Source organism: Lagenorhynchus albirostris, chromosome 20 (assembly GCF_949774975.1).
Source record: "Lagenorhynchus albirostris chromosome 20, mLagAlb1.1, whole genome shotgun sequence".
In the NCBI taxonomy this organism is placed as follows: domain Eukaryota; kingdom Metazoa; phylum Chordata; class Mammalia; order Artiodactyla; family Delphinidae; genus Lagenorhynchus; species Lagenorhynchus albirostris.
Window position 1 is genome coordinate 40,996,670 of NC_083114.1, and position 20,369 is coordinate 41,017,038.

Sequence of the window (20,369 nt, forward strand, 5' to 3'; positions counted from 1 at the left end):
TCCTTTAGAAGAGTCCGTCCTGCTGCGTCAGTACACAGTGCTTTCTCAGGCCTGGCCCTCTCCTCCTGCCTCCCGTCCCCTCCCCGCCCAGCTGTTGTTTACTGGGAGCCAGGAGGCTGGCCACGCTACCGCTACCGGCTCTCAGCTTATCAGCGCACGCTCGCGCCAGCACACTTCCTACCACTCGGTGCGAGGGGACGTCTGTGCTGCCGCCCTGGGGTGACTCACTTTTTCTTGCCCTCTTGGCTTCCTTTCCTATTCCCTTCCCCGCCTCCTGAGCCCTGGGCTTGAGGGAACAGTTACCGCGCCACCTTGACTCCAGCCCAAGTAGGGAGCCTGTTGCATCCTCCCTGCGTGGGTGGGAGCAGCCAAGGAGCTGGAACAGACCTGTGAGAGCAGTGAGCCAGGCACCACGGAGCACGGGGGGCCGCCTGGGCTCAGGCCTGTTGTCCAGAATGAGCTGAGGCGGTTGGGAGGTCATGCTTTGCTGCCTGCAGGATTACTTCTTCCTCAGGCTCACCTGCGGCCTTCGAGTGAAGGTGTCTTCCCACGTCCTCATGCACGAGCCCAAGGAAGTGACAAGTGGCGAGAGAGCAGGCTTCAGAATCGGGTGACCCGAGTTTAAATTCCAGCTCTGCCGGTGCTGGCTGGGTGACCCTGAGGAAAGCACTTACCTCTCTGAACCTCACTTGCTCTCATGTGAAAAGAGAGGATAATGTCCACGTGACAGGGTTGCTGTGATTAAGTAGGAAATAATGCACAGACCAAGTGACTGCCACGGTGCCCTGGCACACCGTAAACCTGTGTTCAGTTGCAGACGCGGCTGCCCTGCGGAGAGGGCTGTGGCCCCTGTAAAGATCTGCTTCCAGTCCGTTAGAGAGAAGGGAGACCCCAGGGGGATGCACATGATACCGCTTGAATGCCTCGCAGATGCAGTTTGCAAGGAGTAGTCTGGTCAGACATATTGTACTTGCAGGGTGGTGGGTGGTTGCTGTTGTTTGGTAGTGGAAATATTGGGTAGAAGAGAAAAAACAGTGAAAACTCCTTTGTGCAACTTTCAGAATCCCATCACTGGGGGCCTGTTTGGAGCATCTCCCCCACCACCAGAAAGGAGTGAATGAAATTGGTGCTCATGCACCCCCTCCTGGCCTAGTGTGGACATGCCTCGAGGATTCCTGGGTCTTAGTCCAGCAGGACTGCAGGAATTCCGAGTTGAGGCCGTCCTCTTGGGGGGTGGGAACAGCTGGGCCCACTGAAGATGGCTGCAGGGACATTGCTGCAATTTTTCCTGGCGTCCAGCCTGGGCATCTTCATACCTGTCACTTTACCCCTGGTGTTCAGCTGGGGTTTCTTGATTCTGATGCAAGGGCTGCCCCATTACACAAGTTCTGGGTCTCTTTGGTGGGGACAAGAAGAATAACCTGTGATTTGAAAGCAAGGATAAACCACAGGTCTGAGGTTCATGTAGGGTCATGAGGAGGCAGGTGACATCTGGAAACAGCAGTGAGCGGGTTCACGCACCCGCCTGCTAATTCTGTCTCCTCCCGAGTTACGTCTGTCTCTTTTCCTCCCACCAGCTGTGTGTATTGTGCTTGGTCTTCTTGGCTACCATAATGAGATGTCTTTTCTTCCTCAGAAAAGGCAAAGGCAGGGGTATGATTTGTGGTTTTCACTGTGGACACCGGACTGCTATTAGCAGAAAGACCGTCGCCCCATGGCCCGCCTTCACAGCAACCTCATCCCTTCCTAGCTAACGGATTCCACATGAACACTCACAGACTGGGGGCTAAAGGGACAGATTTGGGGACCAGTTTGTTGTAAGGAATTCAGTGGCACCACAGCAGGACCCCGCGGGGTGGCTGCCCAGGAGAACGAGAACACCTGAAGTGTGACCTCATGGCCCCGGCACTGCTTGGAGAGGGACAGAACCATCTTTCTAGAACTGCCTCCCCTCGGTCACATCCCCACAGGCAAGGGAGGAGGCCCAGGCTTTCCCCTTCATTCACTTGAGAAGACGTGGTTTCTGTCGTGGGGCAGGAGCACTCTCTCTCTGGACTCCCAGTTAGTCCTTCCGGGCCACTGGGTTGCCTTTTCCAGGTGCGGGAGCTGGCGGGGGTGACAGAGAACCCCCTCTGACTGCCTGAGGCTCTCCTCACATTTGCTGAATCCTGAGATGCGTTTTAGTGGCCTGGGGCGTGGCGGGGTCCATGGAGGTGCCCCGAGCAGAGCCCCTCAAGAAGGAAGAACTTGCAGGGCAGCCAGTGGGGCCCCGCTGTGCCCCGGCCCAGAGAACTTCGTGTTTATCCTTTCTCAGGAAGCACCCAGCTCCCGGCTGGGAGGGAGGAGAGGGCGGGGAGACCAACAGGGAAACTGCTTTCCAACTTTGCGCCGGGAGGGTGGGGTGAGCACGGCTGAGAAGGGAGGCGAAGTCAGGCTGACGCTGAGATACCCAAGATGTCCCTGGTGGGGGCCACCCTAAGTCACCTCGAGCAGCAGCTGGTGGGCAAGGTGGTGTCAGGTGGTGTGTCCGAGGGACCGCCCATCTGCTCACACAGCAGAACTTATGTGCCCCCGTCCCAGGCGTGTGTCCCCTGATGTAGATGAGGCAGGCAGGGTGATGCCAAGAGAAGGGTGGTGGTCCCTCAGGCGTCTGAGAACGTCTGCACCTTCTCCATTCACCCAGTCTGGAGTTAGAATTGTTTGTGTGATGAGCCAGCCAGAGGTCAGAGTTCCAGATACCTCACAGACCCCAAGGTGAGTTGCCCACCGTCTGGCTGTACGCTGTTGAGCAGAGTGAAATACCATTGCCGTGTGCAGACACAGCGTACCCAGCGTGGAGGATTCAGTCGTCACAGCAGTGGGCAGGAAGCAGGAACCTGCCCCCATCCCCACCGCATTCCCCCAGAGGAGGCCTCAGGAGCTGGGCCCTCTTCTCCAGGTGTTGGGGCTCAGGGCTGAGTCCTGTGACTGACTGCAGTTTGAAATACCCTCTCCTGGATCGCATTTACTCTGAGGGAGGCTTGGCCGAGACACTGACGGGAATCCTCCAGGGGCCGGGAGGCTTTGGGGGCCTTGGTGTGGCCCCCAGAATGTAGGGTCGGGGAGAAGGCTGCCTGTTCTTACGCCCGCACAGAAAATTCTGTTCCCCTCTTCTCCCCAGCGGGTGGAGCTGGCCGCTCTGCAGTCAGCTCCTCAGCCAGCGCCCCAGGGCTGAAGGGGCCTCTGAGGACATCTCGGGGCTACCAGCAGACAGTCCTCTTCCCACTCCCTTTTCACTGATTCCTCCCTTATCTCGGAGGGAGGCCGCCCTGGCTGAAGGCTGAGTGAGGGGCATGAAGGTGGAGAGCGTCTTGGCGCCCTGCTGTGCAGTCACAGTCAAACCGCTGCCTGCGGCCTGCCCCAGGGATCTGGGGCCCCCAGAGTCACACAGCACTGAGTGGAAACTATTCCTCAGGGCAGCTCTCCTTGGCTTTCTTATCCTCTGAATCATGCATTTTTCTGCCCATATTTGGTGGTGATTTGGTTGCTGGGCAGACATCCAGGGCGAAGTCGCAGCCTGGCTCTGCATACAGGCGTGTGCTCCTTCCTGCCCCCTCAGAGTTTGAAGGGCCCAGGGAGACCATCGGGGATGGATGCTGGGCTGCCGGGGAAGGGAGCTAGAGCTGTTTTTCCTTTCAGTCCCCAAGAGAAGAATTCTTTCTTAGATGCTTTTGTAGTTGGAGGATGTTTTTGCCGTTGCTTTGAGAAGACTTCCCCTCCTAACTTCCCCCTTTCCTGGGAATTTCCTCCCCTAAGTCGAAAGCCTCCACCATTCACTAGCAACCCTCCCTTCTCCTTCCTCCCCCAAGAAGAGAAATAAACAAGAAAACAGTGGCGCCTGCCAGGGTTCCTTGCGCTGAGCTGGTGGCTACTCACAAGCTTCCCTTGGAGGTCCGCTGTGGGCCCTGCCAGGAAGGGGGTGTTGGGGGGACTCTTTTTCATCGTTAGAGGCTCAGGCCAGCTGAACGTTTTTTGCACATGGCCCTCTGCAGAGAGTTTTGCATAAACACACTCTCCGCTGAGCAGGACGGAGCAGGAACGGAAGCCAAACCAAGCGCACTGGTGTGCACTCTTGCCGAGGGCAGGCCCTGGGCGTCACGAGTAGGAGGTTGTGTTAGGATTAGGGTTGTGTGTGCCATGAGCAGGCCAAGGTCTGGGCTTTGTGGGCGGCAGGAGGCTCGGGGAGCTTGGGGTTGGGTCATCTTTCTGGCCCAACTGTGGAGTCCCAAAAGGTTTCTGTGGAATGATGAGTCTCCTCTTCTCTTTCTCCAGGGTGGAATTCCAGAATAAATTCTACAGCGGGACGGGTTTCAAGTTCCTACCCTTCTCCTTCGAGCACATCCGAGAAGGGAAGCTTGACGAATAAGCCCCTCAGGGGGGCTGTGCGCCCTCTGCCCTCCCCACTCCCTCCACAGTGATTAGCTGTGCTCCGCTTGCCGTTGGTTGTGATCCCTGGGTATCAGGGCATCTGAGTCATCCCTGCCACCCTTCCCCCAGCCACCTGTGAGTCATTTAGATAGACCCAGCCCTTCCTGGGTCCCCCGCCACCTCCAGCTTTGTGTGTTGTAGTGCAGTGATTTTTCTGGAGAGAAGCGGGCCCGAGCGGTCACTCAAACCCACTCCCACTGGGCACCCTCCTTGCCCTTCCAGCCTCTGTCCAGCCCTTCCTCTGCCCCCTGGTGGTGAAGCCGTTTGTGCATTTACACAGGAGCCCAGAGCGCTAGGAGGGAGCGCCTTCGCTGTCTGCACCCAGACTTTGAGCCCCTGCTCCTGCCACTCTCCTTCCTGGTTGGGGATGGGGTGCTCTTGAACACTCGCCACTCTTGGGTTAGCAGGGGTGGGTCCAGGAAGGTGGTGTTTCTGTCCTCTGCCCATCCCCTCGGGTCTTCAGCGCGCCCGTTAGTCAGGAATTCGGCTGGGCCCAGCTGTGCCAGCGTGCGTGGCTGCTCCCTGGCAGCGCCAAGGGCCCCTGGGCACCCTGCACCACCCTCCTGACCCCCACCCTAAACTCACACCCTTTCCTCCCCCTTCCCAGGATGCCCCTTTAGCACCCAGCATAACACACAGCAGGGTGGACCCAAAGCAGAGGTCCTGGCTGGCTCCTCCGGTGGCTGCTTCTCAGGCCATGAGTGGGCCGCAAGCACGCCCTCGGGGCAGAGGGTCCAAGTCCATGCTCTTTCCTGGTGCAGACCCGGAGACCTTTCCCCACCCCCAATCACGAGTCTTGAGTGCGGAACTGTAGTCATCAGGGCTGGTTCTGCCTGCAGACCTGCCTTGCTCTGCCCACCGGCGCCCCTCCCCACTTCCACACCGACCCCAAGTGGAGCAAGTGGGTCCTGGGCAGGGAAAGTCAATGTCATTTACCATTTGCTGATTGGAGGCAGCTGGCAGGGCCACCAGTGCGTGCAGTTGTGAGAGCTGCGTGGCCCTGCCCTGTCAGGGCTGGTGGGGAGCGCCCCCAAAGGGCCACCGCCCCTGTCGCCCCCACGCCAGGACGTGGATCTTGGCGGCTTTTAATCATGCGTTGGCACAGCAGCCCTGGCTGCCTCAGCTAAATCGATCCCCGTGCCTTCAGTGGGCGAGAGGACCCCCCTCAATTGGTCGGCCCCTTCCCACCCCACCCCTACTCCCTGCTTGTCTGGGAGCTGCTTAGCGCTGCTCACGGGACTCTCCCAGGCTGGGCCGCCCGCCCCAGCTTCACCGCGCAGTAGCCAGTGTGACCCGACCCAGCCCTTGTGCAGAGCCCCCTTCCGTCTGGTCCCTGTGGTTTACATGATGATCTTTGCTCTGTTTACGGCGGGGGTTTGAAGCAGAGTTCTTTATCAGGAACCCTGCCCGAGGCCCTTCTGTTCAGACATTCCTGTGCGGAATAAAGTGTGTTTGACTCTGTCAGGGAGGCTGCTTGTCTGCGTGCCTACAGCCCCTAGCCCCTGCGTCACCCAAGGCTCAGCCCTCCTGAGCCCACCTAGTATCCTTACACCTGCCACTTCCCTCTGCCAGCATTTCTGCTTTTTCCTCTGATCAAAGACCGCAGTTGCAGTGGCCCTGGCCAGGCAGTTAGTTTGTGAAATTCTCACCTTATCTCAGGTTTCCCAAGGGCTTTCCCACTCCCTGAGCCCCACTCCCTGAGCCAAGGCAGCTTTTCAGACACTACCCATGTGGGGGAGGGGACTTGGGGACCCATCTCCGTCCTGCTTTCTGCACCACACGCAAACAGCCAGGGCAAGCAGGGACCTGGCCGTCTGCCCACCCTCCTCTCCCTCTTCTGTGAGCGTGCTCTCCAAGGCTCAGCAGCCTGGCTATTTTGAGCCCTGATTGCCTTTGGCCTTGGTGTAGGCGGAGGCTCAGCGTAGGGTTGGTTCCTGAGGGCAGCTGGAAAATTCGAGGTGCTGAGGCAGGCAGCCCAAGAGCTCAACGGGCTGTCCTGGCAGGCGGGGTGGGCCAGGGCGGGCGCCTTCCCCCTCCTCACTGCCATGTAAGGTGACCACATTCTTTCTCAGCCCTCCCTCTCCATTCCTCCCTCTTGGGGCCTCCAGGGCAGGGGCTGCCCAGGAATGTGAACAGCAGGCTACCAACTGCTGCTCCAGGAGGAGCAGGAACACCCTGTTCATTCCATGCTCCTCAAACCCTCTCCTCCCTGACAGGCCACCTACCCTGGAGCAGCCCTGGGTACAACACCCAGCATCCACTCCTCAAAAAGCTGAGGGTGGACATTCAGGTAAATGAGCCCTTTTAACCTCTTCTCTGTTACTGACTCAGATAACTAGGAATCAATGGACTAGAATTGAGAGTTCAGAAACAAACCCTAACATGTATAGTTGACTGATTTTCCACACAGGGGCCAAGATAATTCACTGGGGAAAAAACAGTCTTCAACAGATGGTGTTAGTACAACCGGGTACCCACATGGAAACAAACAAATATGGACTGCTATCCGCTATATACAAAAATTAACTCAAAATGGATCGTAGACCTAAACATAAGAGAAGTCCTAGAGGAAATCATAGGAGTACATCTTCCTGACCCTGGGTTAGGCAGTGGTTTTTAGATATGACGTCAGAAGCATGAGTGATAAAAAAGAAGATAAAAGATAAGTTGGGTTTTAGCAAAATTAAAAACTTTTGTGCTTCGAAGGACAGGATCAGGACACTCCTCACACTGGAAGAAAATATTTTCAAAGTATGTATCTAATAAGGAACTTGTATCTGGAATATATACAGAACTTTTACAACTCAGTAATGAAGACAAATAGCTCAATTTTTAAAAGGACAAAGGATTTGAACAGGCATTTCTCCAAAGAAAACACGAATAGCCAATAAGTCCATGAAAAGGTACACAGCATCATTAGTCATTAGGAAAATGCAGATCAAAACCACGAGGAGACACCACATCACACCCACTAAGGAGGCAATCATTTTAAAAAGACAATTACAAGTGTAGGGACTTCCCTGGTGGTGCAGTGGTTAAGAATCCACCTGCCAATGCAGGGGACATGGGTTTGAGCCCTGGTCCGGGAAGATCCCACATGCCACAGAGCAACTAAGCCCATGCACCACAACTACTGAGCCTGCGCTCTAGAGCCCACGAGGCACAACTACTGAGCCTGTGTGCAACAGCTACTGAAGCCCGCACACCTAGAGCCCGTGCTCCTCAACAAGAGAAGCCACCACAATGAGAAGCCCATGCACCACAACCCGTGCACAGCAACGAAGACCCAACGCAGCCAAAGATAAATCAAAAAAAAAAAAAAAAAAGATTACAAGTGTTGACAAGGATGTGGAGAAACCGGAACCCCCATCCACTGCTGGGTGGGAATGTAAAATGGTGCTGCAGCTTTGGAAAGCAGCCTGGCAGTTTCTCAAAATGTTAAACGTAGGATTAACTTAGGACCCAGCAATTTGACTTCTAGATATCTACTCAAGAAAAATGAAAAAATGTGCACACAAACTTGTGCACAAGTGTTCGTAGTGGCATTATTCATAATAGCCCTAAATGAAAACAACCCAAATGTTGATCAGCTGATGAATGGGTAAACAAAGGCAGTATATCCATACCATGGGTATTCCACAATAAAAAGGAAGGACGTACTGATACACGCCACAACAAGAATGGACCTCAGACACAAGGCCACATAATGTGTAATTCCATTTATGTGAAACGTCTAGAATGGGCATATCTGTAGAGACAGAAAGCAGATGGGTGGTTGCCTAGGACCAGCTGCCGGATGGGGTTGGGGGCAGGGTTTCTTTTGGGGGATGATGAAATGTAAAATTAGATTATGGTGACAGTTGCACAACTCTGTGGCCATACTAAAAAACTATTGAGTTGTACACTTTAAACTGGTAAACTTTCTGGTATAGATCAATAAAATGGGGCTGGGGAGGGAGGACTAGGACCTGCCCGGGAAGAAATTCCCCCCTAGCCTGGATGAGAAGACCTGGGCCAGTGGGTCACTGGCTAAGCTGAGCTTACAGGATCTAGGGCCTTGGGCTGCCTCCAGCGCAGCCAGCTAAAGATGGGACCAACTGGGAACTGAGCCCTGGAGGGTGTGGGAATTCCCAGGAGCCCTGGGGTGGGGGTGGGGAACAGGATGGCTCCATTGCTCCTATTTTTAAGAGTCTTGGCCTTTACCCTGATACCCTTCTGTGGAACCCCTGGACCCCAGGCATCTGCTTAGTGAATCTGTGCCCCCAACCAGCAAATGCTTCCCATCCTAGAACCAATGTGGAGAGGGTGACTTTGGGCCTGCTCAGTATTATAAAGATAGGGACAATTCCATCACCACCTTCTGAACCGCCACCCCTCCTTTCCTGTCCCTCACTGGGGACCTGGGCAGGACTGTGTCTCTTTCTACCCAGGAGCCCTGGTGGAAAGGGCATTGGAGCTCCCCTCAGATCTGAGCCTGTTTGCCTGCCCTTCCCTCTCCAGCCTACCCAAGGCAAGGCGTAGGCTGCTCCCTGGTGGCCAGACAGGGAAGGACTCATTCCTCCCCCCAGGTAAGATGGGTGGGATCCTAGCAGGGCTGTGACAGGCAGGCAACTGGATTGGCAGGGCAGAGGGACAAAGGATCTGGAGGGATTCTGGGGTGCACAGACAGAGGGGAGGCTGGCAGGAACGAAAGAGATGAGATAGGAGCGGAGAGAAAAAGTAATAAAATGTATCACGTGGTAAAAGGATCAAACAGTACAAAAGGCCCTAATATAAAAGTAAGTCTTTGGCTCCAGCGTCCCAGGACCTTATCCAAAGCGAGCACTATTTACATAGCCTTAAACACACACACACAGACACACACACAAATGGGACATACTTTACCCAGTGATTTGACATCTCTTTTTTTTTTTTAAAGAAGATGTTGGGGGTAGGAGTTTATTAATTAATTTATTTTTGCTGTGTTGGGCCTTCGTTTCTGTGCGAGGGCTTTCTCTAGTTGTGGCAAGCGGGGACCACTCTTCATCGCGGTGCGCGGGCCTCTCACTATCGCGGCCTCTTGTTGCGGAGCACAGGCTCCAGACGCGCAGGCTCAGTAGTTGTGGCTCACGGGCGCAGTTGCTCCGCGGCATGTGGGATCCTCCCAGACCAGGGCTCGAACCCATGTTCCCTGCGTTAGCAGGCAGATTATCAACCACTGCGCCACCAGGGAAGCCCCTGATTTGACATCTTTTTTAATTTTTTTTTTTTTTTTTTTTGGCCGTGCGGCTTGTGAGATCTTAGTTCCCCGACCAGGGATTGAACCCTGGGCCCTCGGCAGAGAAAGCACTGAGTGTTAACCACTGGACCACCAGGGAATTCCCTGACCTCTTTTTAAAAAGCACTTTGCAGAACATTCCAAATCAGCACCAACACATCTTCCTCACTTTTCTATTTTTTTTAGCAAATGCTTGGTATCTCATCCTATTGATGCAACTTAATTTCTTCAACCAGCCCCCCTATTGTCCTCAAAGAGTTCCGAGCTTGATGGGGAAGACGAGAAAGACAGTGTGACACACCTGGAGTAATCGGTGACACTCTTGCCAAGCACCCATGAGCTCAGGCTGTGAATGTGCTACCAACCCCCGGGATGGTGTCCCCAACCTGCTGCCCCCGCCAGCATCCGTCTGCCATTCTGGATGAATCCAGACCCCACAGAGAGGCACCCTGAGCCTGACGGTGGACCTGCAGCCCAATTCCCCCAAGCAATGTGTTCCCTAAGATCCAAATTGCTGGTAAAACAGGTCCTGGGAGGAGGAGAGTCTGACAAATCTCACCTGAAGCTAGAGGTGTTTGGAAGGGGGTGTTGGAGGGAGTGTAGAGAGGCCTGGGGGGCTACAAGCTATAGCTCCATGAGGACCCATCTCTCTGGGCAGGTGTAGGAGCTGTTCTCTGGGAAAAGCTGAGAGCCTTCTGATATTAGGAACTGGGTGGAACAGGGCTGCACCTCCTGAACTAGCTGCTTGCTGAGCTGGGAACAAGGCAGGGGGCACTGCAGCTTGAGTCTGCAGCTGGGGGCAGGGGGCAGAGGGGCAGAGCAAGCTCAGTGGACTCCCATGTTCTCTTTCAGTCCAGGCTCTGGCAACCCTCCTCTGACCCCTTCCCTGTCTCTAAGCAGCTGCACTCAGGCCTGACAACCTGGAAAAATCTACACCTGCCTCCAAAACGACTCAGAATCCCTTTAGAAAGTGCAGTCTTTATCAGAGGGCCCACCACTCCTGGCCATCACACAGCCCCACTCAAACCCTCCCTGCTGGTAAGCAGCCTGAAAAGTTGCATCTCTTGGGGGATAGTGGCAAAAACACTTATCTGAGAGTTAAGAGTTCCTGGTTCTAGTCCCAGACCTGCTGTCTTACTGGTCACTGATCTTTGCAGAGTCACTTCCTATCTCTGGCCCTCAGTTTCCCAGGATGTAAAATGAAGATAACTCCCATCCTGTTCAGCTGCTGCTACCGCTTACAGATCACATGAGAGCCCTGGTCACACCCACTAGACCCCGCCCCATGGCCAGTCCAGGCTCACACGGTGCATCCCTCCTCCAGCTTCCTGACCTTTTAGTTCCTCAGATCTGCTCAGCTCTTTCTTTACCCTTCCTGGGTCTTCATATATGCATTTTTTTCTTCACAGAATGGTATTCCCCTCCCTCTTCTCCTGGACAATCCCAACTTAATTCGGATTAAACGTCACTTCCTTTTGGAAGCCTTTGGCTGGGGACCGTACACAGCATCACAAGTACAGTAGACCCCTGAACAACACGTGTTTGAACTGCCGGGTCCACTTATACAGGAATTTTTTTTCCATAAATACGTGCTACACTACTACATGGTCCGCGGATGCGGTACCCTGGATACAGGAGGGCTGACTGTAAAGTTATATTTTGGCTGCCAGAGGGTCGGCCCTCCTAACACACATGCAAAGTTTAAGGGTCAACTGCATAATGTAAATCTTTGTTTATATAAGTACTTGGTTTGTAGGTCTCCCCGGAAGAGGGGTGGCAGTGCCTGGTACAAAATCAACTTCAAATACTTATTGGGTGGTAGGATGGACGGAAGGAAAGTGATCTGCATGTGAAAGCGCGCTGTATCTGAAGGCATTTGTGAAGGACTACGAGTCACATCCGGCCCCGGACTTTTGAAGTCACCAGGGTCACGCGCTCTTGCACCACGTGTGATCAGAAAACACCCTCAGGAGCTGGTGTGGAACCCGGAAGCTGGTCTCTCAGCCGCCGGCCGGTGCTTTACCTTCAGTTCCGCGTGACCTGAGGCCCTCAGCTGATTGGACGCGGCCGTCACGCCCCTGGTCCCGAGTCCCCATTGGTGCCCGGCGGGCTGAGACCGGTGGACCATGGAGACCGTGGCGGTGGCCGCGGCTCTGGGGTTCCTGCTCCTGACCGCGGCGGGGGGCTCGGCCGGGGACGAGGCCCGGGAGGCGGCGGCCGTGAGGGAGCTGCTGGTCCGGCTTCTGGGACCCGGGCCGGCGGCCGCCTTCTCTGTGTCGGTGGAGCGCGCCCTGGCGGCCGAGTCCGGCCTGGACACCTACCGCCTGAGCGGCGGCGGCGTCGGAGCGCGGGTGCGGGTGCTCGGCTCCACGGGCGTGGCCGCCGCCGCGGGGCTGCACCGCTACCTGCGCGACTTCTGCGGCTGCCACGTGGCCTGGTCGGGCTCTCAGCTGCGCTTGCCGCAGCCGCTGCCCGTGGTGCCGGAGGAACTGACCGAGGCCACGCCCAACAGGTACCGCGGCCGGACCGCGCCCCTCGGCTCCCTTGCAGCTCCCCGCCGCTTCCACCCACCCGGGCGCCAGCCCAAGCTGAAGTCCCCGCCCCTCCTCACCCTCAGCGCCGGGCTGCCAGGAAGCGCTGGCCTTAGGGTCGCACGACCTGGCTTCAGACCCCAGGTCTGATTCTAAAAGCCTTGTATCTTTGAGCAAGTCACTCTGAGCCTCGGCTGGCTCATCTGAAAAATGGAAATAATGTCATCTACCGTGCAGTGGTGCCGCTTTGATTGTGAGGATTTGCACGGTGCGGGGTGTAGAATTTGTGGTGCATAATCGGTGATCGGTAAATGCCATTACTTTCCTCCCCCACCCCTCTCTTCGAAGATGCTTACTGAGGAATGACCCCCAGCCCTGTCACAGGCCTCTGTTCCGGCGTTTGCCCCACTACACCGAGGTGATGCATTCACACAGCTGCCTCCCCATTAGACTGTGGAGAGAGGGATTTCCCCCCCCTTCAGGACAGGGGCCAACTTTGCCATATGGCACTTAAACGCTGTACACAGAGTAGGAATGAAAACGGAATATGCTCTCCCAAATATCTGCGAGGCTAGGGAGCTGAGTGCTGGGCGCAGGTGGGTGGGCACCTTCGGAAGCTCAGGCTCCACCTGGAGTGGATCCTGGAGTGAAGCAGTAGAGCTCACGTCTGGAGCCGCGTCTTTCTGGGTTAGATCTGGGTGGTGTGGAGAGCTGTTCCAGGACCGGGATGCCCTCCAAGTTCTTCCCCAGGCTGTGGACCCTCAGGGGTGAGGGACATTATCTTTGCCCCCAGGGCCACGCCCCAGCTCACGCCCCTGCCTGCAGGTACCGCTATTACCAGAACGTGTGCACACAAAGCTACTCCTTCGTGTGGTGGGACTGGGCCCGTTGGGAGCAGGAGATTGACTGGATGGCGCTGAACGGCATCAACCTGGCGCTGGCCTGGAGCGGCCAGGAGGCCATCTGGCAGCAGGTGCGTGCCCACCATACCCCAGGCATCCCGCCTCCCCCCCGTATCTGGCACACAGAGAATAGGGCTCCAGGACTGTTGCTAGCAGGAGTGATGGCTCCAGCCTCCCAGCTTGCATGGTTGAGACAAACACACAGGAGCACTTACCCAGGGCTGGACCCCAGCACCCTACTGTAAACACTCTAAGAAGCCGGCCTCCCCTCTCTCCCCACCCTCACGTGGGTCAGTCAGCTGCCTCTGTGGATTCTGTCTCATTAGCAGCTCTTGATCTGCCTTGTCTTCTCCATCCTTATCCATGACCCCAGTTCAGGCTCTCATCCCCTCCGCCTGGACCCCAGTCTGCCAGAGCCTCTGAACAGCATCAACCAAAAAATAATGCAGGAGGCTGCAAATAAGAAGAGTTTATTTGGGGTCTTTACTGATTGCAGTTTGGGAGACACGGGCTCGGGTAATCCTGAAAGAGTGTCCTGAGGAAGAAAAAGAGGGGCTAATTTTTTTTTTAAGCCATGAGATTGTTAAAAATTGCCTCGTGAGAATTGTGACTGACTCTGACGTAAGCTGGAAAATATTTGTTCATAAGGAATTGAGAGTTATTTTAGGGTAAGAGTCCAATAAGTATCTTGAATTTCTCGCAGGCTCTTTGGATAACTTGATCAGATCAAAAGGTCAGATTCCATCCAGTCTGAGACGTGAAAAGTTACACTGCCTTAATGGCCTCCTGGCCATGAGAGCTTAGAGAGCTCTCTAAGCAATATTTTCCTTTCAAAGCAAGACTCCTCACTCTCCAAGTTCCACCAGAGTGTCCTTTCCGAATTGCAAAGCTGGTGGAGACCTTCCACTATTAACGCACTCAAGAGCTCCCCATTGCCTTCAGGCTTTGCCCGGCCTGGGAGCTTCCATACCTGAGCCCTGAGCGCTCTGGCTACACCTGGGGCTGCTTAAGCTCCCTGCAGAGCTGCCCTCACCCATCCTTCTAGCCCTCCTTGCTCCATGAAGCCTTCTAAGGCCCCTTCCACATCTTGGGGAGAACCCCTTTGTGCCTCACCTCACCCATGCAACAAGGGTGACATTCGCAAACTCACCTGGTCACGGGTCTGTTTCTCCCCGACTTTGGGCTCCTCGCAGGCAGGGATCGGGTTTTGTCTTAGTAACCGTAGGGTGCAGCCCAGAGAAGAGATGAACGTGCGTATGTTGAGTGAATGGATCAATGAATAGAGATAAATGATTTACACGTGTGGGGCTCTCCCTCCTCCTCAGGTGTATCTGGCCTTGGGCCTGACCCAGACAGAGATCGATGAGTACTTCACTGGTCCCGCCTTCCTGGCCTGGGGGCGCATGGGCAACCTGCACACCTGGAGTGGCCCCCTGCCCCCCTCCTGGCACCTCAAACAGGTTTACCTGCAGGTAAAAGGATGGGGAAGGGAAGGAGCAGAATTGGTGCTGGACAGGTACAGGCCTGGGGTTGGGGGTGGTGTTTGGCCCACCCCGGGGCCCTTAACTGAATGGTGGGGACTCCGTGTGCCCCGAGAGAGTGAGGGCCTCCCGCCTCGGGGGGCCGTGCTCACTGCCGCCCCTCCCGTTCCTCGCAGCATCGGATCCTTGACCGGATGCGCTCGTTTGGCATGATCCCCGTGTTGCCAGCGTTCGCAGGGCATGTCCCCAAGGCTCTCACAAGGTGAGGTCCCCCCTCACCCTCCATTCAGCTCAGAGAGAGAATTTATATTCCCCTGCCAGGCACGAGTCAAAGAAAAATAAGCTCTAGATGTAGGCCTGCGCTTGATTCCTGGCTCTGTTACTGACTAGCCACGTGACCTCGGACAGATGCCGTGACTGCTCTGTGCCTTAGTTTCCTCACTTATAAAATGCATATATGACTTGGCATGGAGTCTTAGCAAACGGCAGCTCTTAGTGATGGCAGGGGTGCACTGGTCTCCTCTGTCCTTCCTGCCCCTCTGTTCCTCTGTGCTACCCACCCATCCTCTCCTGCGGCTGGCAAAATTCTTCAGGGCCCAGCTGAGACCTCCCCTCCTTCAGGAAGCCTTGCAGGGGGGGCCCCCAGCATTGGTTACCACCTCCCTCATGCACATGAGCACCTGGTTCCCACCACTGTCAGCGCTCAGCACGCATGGCCGGCCTCACTGGCCACTCCTTGGCCTCCCCAACTGGACAGCAGGAACTTCATTCGTACATTCAGCCAACGTTTGTCAGGCTATCCAGGGCTGCCCAACCAGGCCCTGTGCTGGGGCCTGGGGATGCAGCCACAAAGGTGCACAGAGGCCCCGCCCCCAGCAGGAGACACGTTGCCAGGGGGATACAATACAGTGATAAGGGCAGGGATATATGTGGGCCCAATTCTCTGTCAAGGTCACTTCTGCTTGGGGAAGGGAGGGTGCAGCAAGGGCTCAGAGCAGAGGTGATGTCATTTGTTTCAGCCAGTGGGAGGGGGAGAGACAGCAAAAGCTTTCCAGACAGGTGAAACTTAAAGGATGTGGAGGAGAAGCCAGATGCATAAGCGGGGAGGGAGGAGGAAAGGGCTCCAGGCACAGGGCACAGTATGTGCAAAGGCACAGAGGCATGAACGACCCAGGAACTGCAGAAGTTAGTGAGGCTGGAGATGACTACTGGTCAGCCTCCAGTAAATGTCTGAACTGTCTCACACACACACACACACACACACACACCCCCAACTAGGGTGTTCCCTCAGGCCAATATCACCCAGATGGGCAGGTGGGGACATTTCAACTGCTCGTACTCCTGCTCCTTCCTCCTGGCTCCGGAAGACCCCCTATTCCCCATGGTGGGGAGCCTCTTCCTGCGGGCGCTGACCAAAGAGTTTGGCACGGATCACATCTATGGGGCCGATACTTTCAACGAGATGCAGCCACCGTCCTCGGAGCCCTCCTACCTGGCTGCAGCCACCGCCGCTGTCTACCAGGCCATGATTGCAGGTTCGGTGCCAGGGGAGGTCAGAAAGGGAAGACCACCCCCCCGAGACCCTCAGGGAGACGGGGGTGGCAGAGATCAGTGGGGGGTGGGAGTCGGGACTGGGAATAATAACAGCTCACTGTGACACACAGCACTTTACAGTTTACCAAGCACTTCTACACACACACATCATCTCATTTAATCACACTGTGGTTGAGAGGTGAGCTCTGGAGCCGGATACCCTGCTCCAACGCAGGCACTGCCACTCTTCCTGCCTGTGAAACTTGCAATGAATCACCTCCCCGCCAGTGCCTCCCAGTGCCTCAGCTGCTTCATCTGCAAAATGGGCTACCTCCTAAGTAGAGTAACGCCTGGCCCAGAGTAAAGTGTCGTTAAGTGCCAGCTATCGAACATATTTTATTTGGTCTCTACCTCCATGCTGAAGTAGGTAACACAGGCCAGAGGTTAGGGGATGCGCCCCAAGCTGGTAGGTGCCCTTCTAGATGCACAAATGTGAACCCAGCTCTCCTTCCTGCCACTTACAGGGGAAGGGCAGAGAGGGGCCAGGTCAGGAATGGCTTGGGGAGGCCTCTGTGTCAGCCAGGAAGGAGCATGTTGGCTCAGGCTTTGCGCAGCAATGCTCCAGGTGTGACCCGGGACGGCAGCATCAGAATCACCCTGGGGCCTGTCAGATGTGCAAATTCTCAGCACCCCCCCTACCTCCTGAATCAGAATGCCTGGGGCTGGGGTCCAGCCCTCTGGGTAATTCTGATGCTCTGTAAAGCTTTATAGCACTACCCTGGCACTCCCAGTGGGAGGAGGAGGAGATGGGAAGGACTTGTGCTGTGAAATGCCCTTCTGGCCGCAGTGGGGCGGGGTGGTGTGGGTTTCAGGGGAAGGAGTGTCCTGTGATAGAGTCATTTAACTTCTCTGGACCTCTGTTTCCTCATCTGTACAATGGGGTGAATGCTCTCCTGCCCCCTCTCCTCTTACCACCCTCTTTTCTGTCCCCACTCCCACCACAGTGGACCCTGACGCCGTATGGCTGCTCCAAGGCTGGCTCTTCCAGCACCAGCCCGAGTTCTGGGGGCCTGCCCAGGTGGGGGCCGTGCTGGGGGCCGTGCCCCGTGGCCGCCTCCTGGTTCTGGACCTGTTTGCTGAGAGCCGGCCCGTGTACGTCCGCACAGCCTCCTTCCAGGGCCAGCCCTTTATCTGGTGCATGCTGCATAACTTCGGGGGCAACCACGGCTTGTTTGGGGCCCTGGAGTCTGTGAACCGAGGCCCCACAGCCGCCCGCCTCTTCCCCAACTCCACCATGGTAGGCACGGGCATGACCCCCGAGGGCATCGGCCAGAACGAGGTGGTCTACGCCCTCATGGCTGAGCTGGGCTGGCGGAAGGGCCCAGTTGCAGATCTGGGGGCCTGGGTGGCGGGCTTTGCAGCCCGGCGGTACGGGGTCTCCCATGGGGACGCAGAGGCAGCGTGGAGGCTGCTTCTCAGGAGTGTCTACAACTGCTCTGGCGAGGGCTGCAGTGGACACAATCGCAGCCCGCTGGTCAGGCGGCCGTCCCTACAGATGGTTACCGACGTCTGGTACAACCGATCGGATGTACTGGAGGCGTGGCGGCTGCTGCTGACAGCCACCCCCGCCCTGGCCTCCAGCCCGGCCTTCTGCTACGACCTGGTGGATGTCACTCGCCAGGCAGTCCAGGAGCTGGTCAGCTTGTACTACGAAGAGGTGAGGACCGCCTATCTGAACAAGGAGCTGGTTCCCCTGATGAGGGCAGGAGGCGTCCTGGCCTATGAGCTCCTGCCCGCGCTGGACAAGGTGCTGGCTAGTGACAGCCACTTCCTGCTGGGCAGCTGGCTGGAGCAGGCCCGGGTGGCTGCCGTCAGTGAGACTGAGGCCCGCTTCTATGAGCAGAACAGCCGCTACCAGCTGACCCTGTGGGGGCCAGAGGGCAACATCCTAGACTACGCCAACAAGCAGCTGGCGGGACTGGTGGCCGACTACTACGCCCCCCGCTGGCGGCTCTTCACGGAGACCCTGGCTAAGAGCCTGGTCCAAGGCATCCCCTTCCAACAGCACCAGTTTGACAAGAATGCCTTCCAGCTGGAACAGACCTTCGTCCTCAGCACAAAGAGGTATCCTAGCCAGCCCCAAGGAGACACAGTGGACCTGGCCAAGAAGCTCTTCCTCAAATATTACCCCCGGTGGGTGGCTGGCGCCTTGTGACAGATTAAGCACCCTTGGGCCATGTTTTCCCCAAATTCCAGGCCTGGGCAGGTTCCCAGGGCCTGGGGCTAGGCAAGCAGCACAGGAGTTCCCCAGGCCTGGGTGAAGGAATTCATGCTGATGGGATCAAGCATGGAAGGTTTGGAGGGAGCCGAGCCGCCTTCCTCCACCATCCCAAATGTGGGATCAAAGTACTGTTTTAATACAACTTAATAAACTGATGAATCACCTGGACGTGTGTGTCAGAATGTCAATGCCATGATGCCCGGGAGGACTCAGGGCTATAGCATGGACACTGGTCAGGTCAGGTCTCCCTGTCCCCTTACCTCAGCTTCCTCGGGTGTTTTGTTTGTTTGTTTCATTTCATCAGTTTTGTTGGTCATATATCCAGAATTCATTATATAAATCTTTCAAAATAACTAGATATTACAAGAATATCTACAATTCAGCTCTGATTGCACAAATACTTGACACAGGAAACCTTTTTTACAAATAATTATTTTTCTTATAAGAATACTTTAGGGCTTCCCTGGTGGCGCAGTGGTTGAGAGTCCGCCTGCCGATGCAGGGGACGCGGGTTCGTGCCCCGGTCCGGGAAGATCCCACATGCCGCAGAGCGGCTGGGCCCGTGAGCCATGGCCGCTGAGCCTGCGCGTCCGGAGCCTGCACTCCGCAGCGGGAGAGGCCACAACAGTGAGAGGCCTGCGTACCACAAAAAAAGAAAAAAACAACAAAAAAGAATACTTTAGTACAACACTGCTATATTTAAAATGAATAACCAACAAGGACCTACCATATAGCACAGGGAACTCTGCTCAATGTTATGTGGCCGCCTGGATGGGAGGGAAGTTTGAGGGAGAATGGATACATGCATATATATGGCTGAGTAGCTTTGCTGTGCATCTGAAACTATCACAACATTGTTAATCAGCTATGCTCCAATATAAAATTAAAAGATTTTTAAAAAGAATACTTTAGCACAGAAAATAAGTCTCTATATATCTTACAGCAAATTTTATGCAGTGTTTTTTACCAATTCATACATCATTTCAGGTTTCCTATCATAGCACGTCCATCACATCCCATAAACCAAACTATAATCTGCTGCTGCTTCTCACTGTCATTTACCACTGAGAGTCACATTGTTAAGAGTTTTTAGGCTTTTTCCTCTAATCTTTCCTGATCTGAAAGAATTCATGTATTCAGGCTAGAAGAGGTAATTTAAACAACATTCCTTCTAAATCTAACTTGTGTTGGGTTAATCGCTGTGCTCGGTGAAGCATCTTTTCACTTTTCTCTTAGGCTAGACTGGCTAGTAGTCCACCCCTGCTGTATCAAGCAGAAGGGATAAAGTCCTAATATTCCTAAACGTTTCTAAACTGCAAAAACAAAACCCTAGAAACAAGAGTTAAATACAAATATTTAGAAAGCTAAAACATTTGCTAATGATGAGAAGTAGAGAATACGTTCAGATTTGAGGTCTCTCCTAGGTTGAAGAAGACATAAAAGAAAGTATAAGGATGTGGCAGTAGTTTTATATTGATAAAATATTGAAAAACTGAAAAAAGGAATCACTTAGGTCAGTGGTGTGGTGTTTCCACAGTGCCAGGAGATACAGGATCTTAGACTCTGTGGCTAGCTGAACTATTTGACATTCTTTGGATGCTGTGACTTTAAAATAGCCTAATAAATACCTTGGTCAGAACAAGTAATCATTTAGGCCAGGGTAACTTTACAGAATACTGACCATGTTTCCCTGAAGAGACAGGACACCTCCCCAGGGGAAACATTTAGTATTCGCTCCATTCCTTCAGTTACTGAGAAGTACGTCCAGTTAGCAAAAGCTTGTCTTACTTTGCAGGTAGCATGCATTAAAAACAAGAGCCTGGCAGCCGTCGAGTTCCTGAGTGCTCAGCTCCAATTATCCAATATTCTTTTTTTAAATTAATTAATTAATTTGTTTGCGGCACGCCGCAAGTGGGG

The 20,369-nt window shown here is 54.9% G+C and overlaps 2 protein-coding genes across 7 annotated transcripts in view; both read left to right on the forward strand.

Annotated features, from left to right (window-relative positions):
- The window catches only part of ATP6V0A1 (ATPase H+ transporting V0 subunit a1), a 60,920-nt gene extending 49,676 nt beyond the window's left edge, over window positions 1-11,244 (forward strand). For 3 of the 5 annotated variants that reach the window (XM_060136141.1, XM_060136143.1, XM_060136145.1), the window contains one exon: window positions 4,312-4,784. In XM_060136141.1, coding sequence (XP_059992124.1) covers window positions 4,312-4,405 — 94 coding nt within the window. In that variant the 3' untranslated portion in view covers window positions 4,406-4,784. Of the gene's footprint in view, window positions 1-1,636; window positions 2,755-4,311; window positions 4,785-11,133 lie in introns of those variants that run through there. The other 2 variants (XR_009537822.1, XM_060136144.1) reach the window with 2 other exon arrangements.
- Window positions 11,245-11,707: 463 nt separating this feature from the next.
- NAGLU (N-acetyl-alpha-glucosaminidase) lies at window positions 11,708-18,620 on the forward strand. 2 transcript variants are annotated; one of them, XM_060136147.1, is made up of 7 exons: window positions 11,708-12,236; window positions 13,081-13,228; window positions 14,483-14,629; window positions 14,815-14,900; window positions 15,917-16,173; window positions 17,176-17,888; window positions 18,075-18,620. In XM_060136147.1, exons 1-7 carry the CDS (start codon window positions 11,851-11,853, stop codon window positions 18,384-18,386), a joined length of 2,049 nt encoding a protein of 682 aa, XP_059992130.1. In that variant the 5' UTR covers window positions 11,708-11,850; the 3' UTR covers window positions 18,387-18,620. The 2 variants fall into 2 exon arrangements, with proteins under 2 accessions (XP_059992130.1, XP_059992129.1); XM_060136146.1 differs by having other exon boundaries at window positions 17,176-18,620.
- Window positions 18,621-20,369: the final 1,749 nt, after the last annotated feature.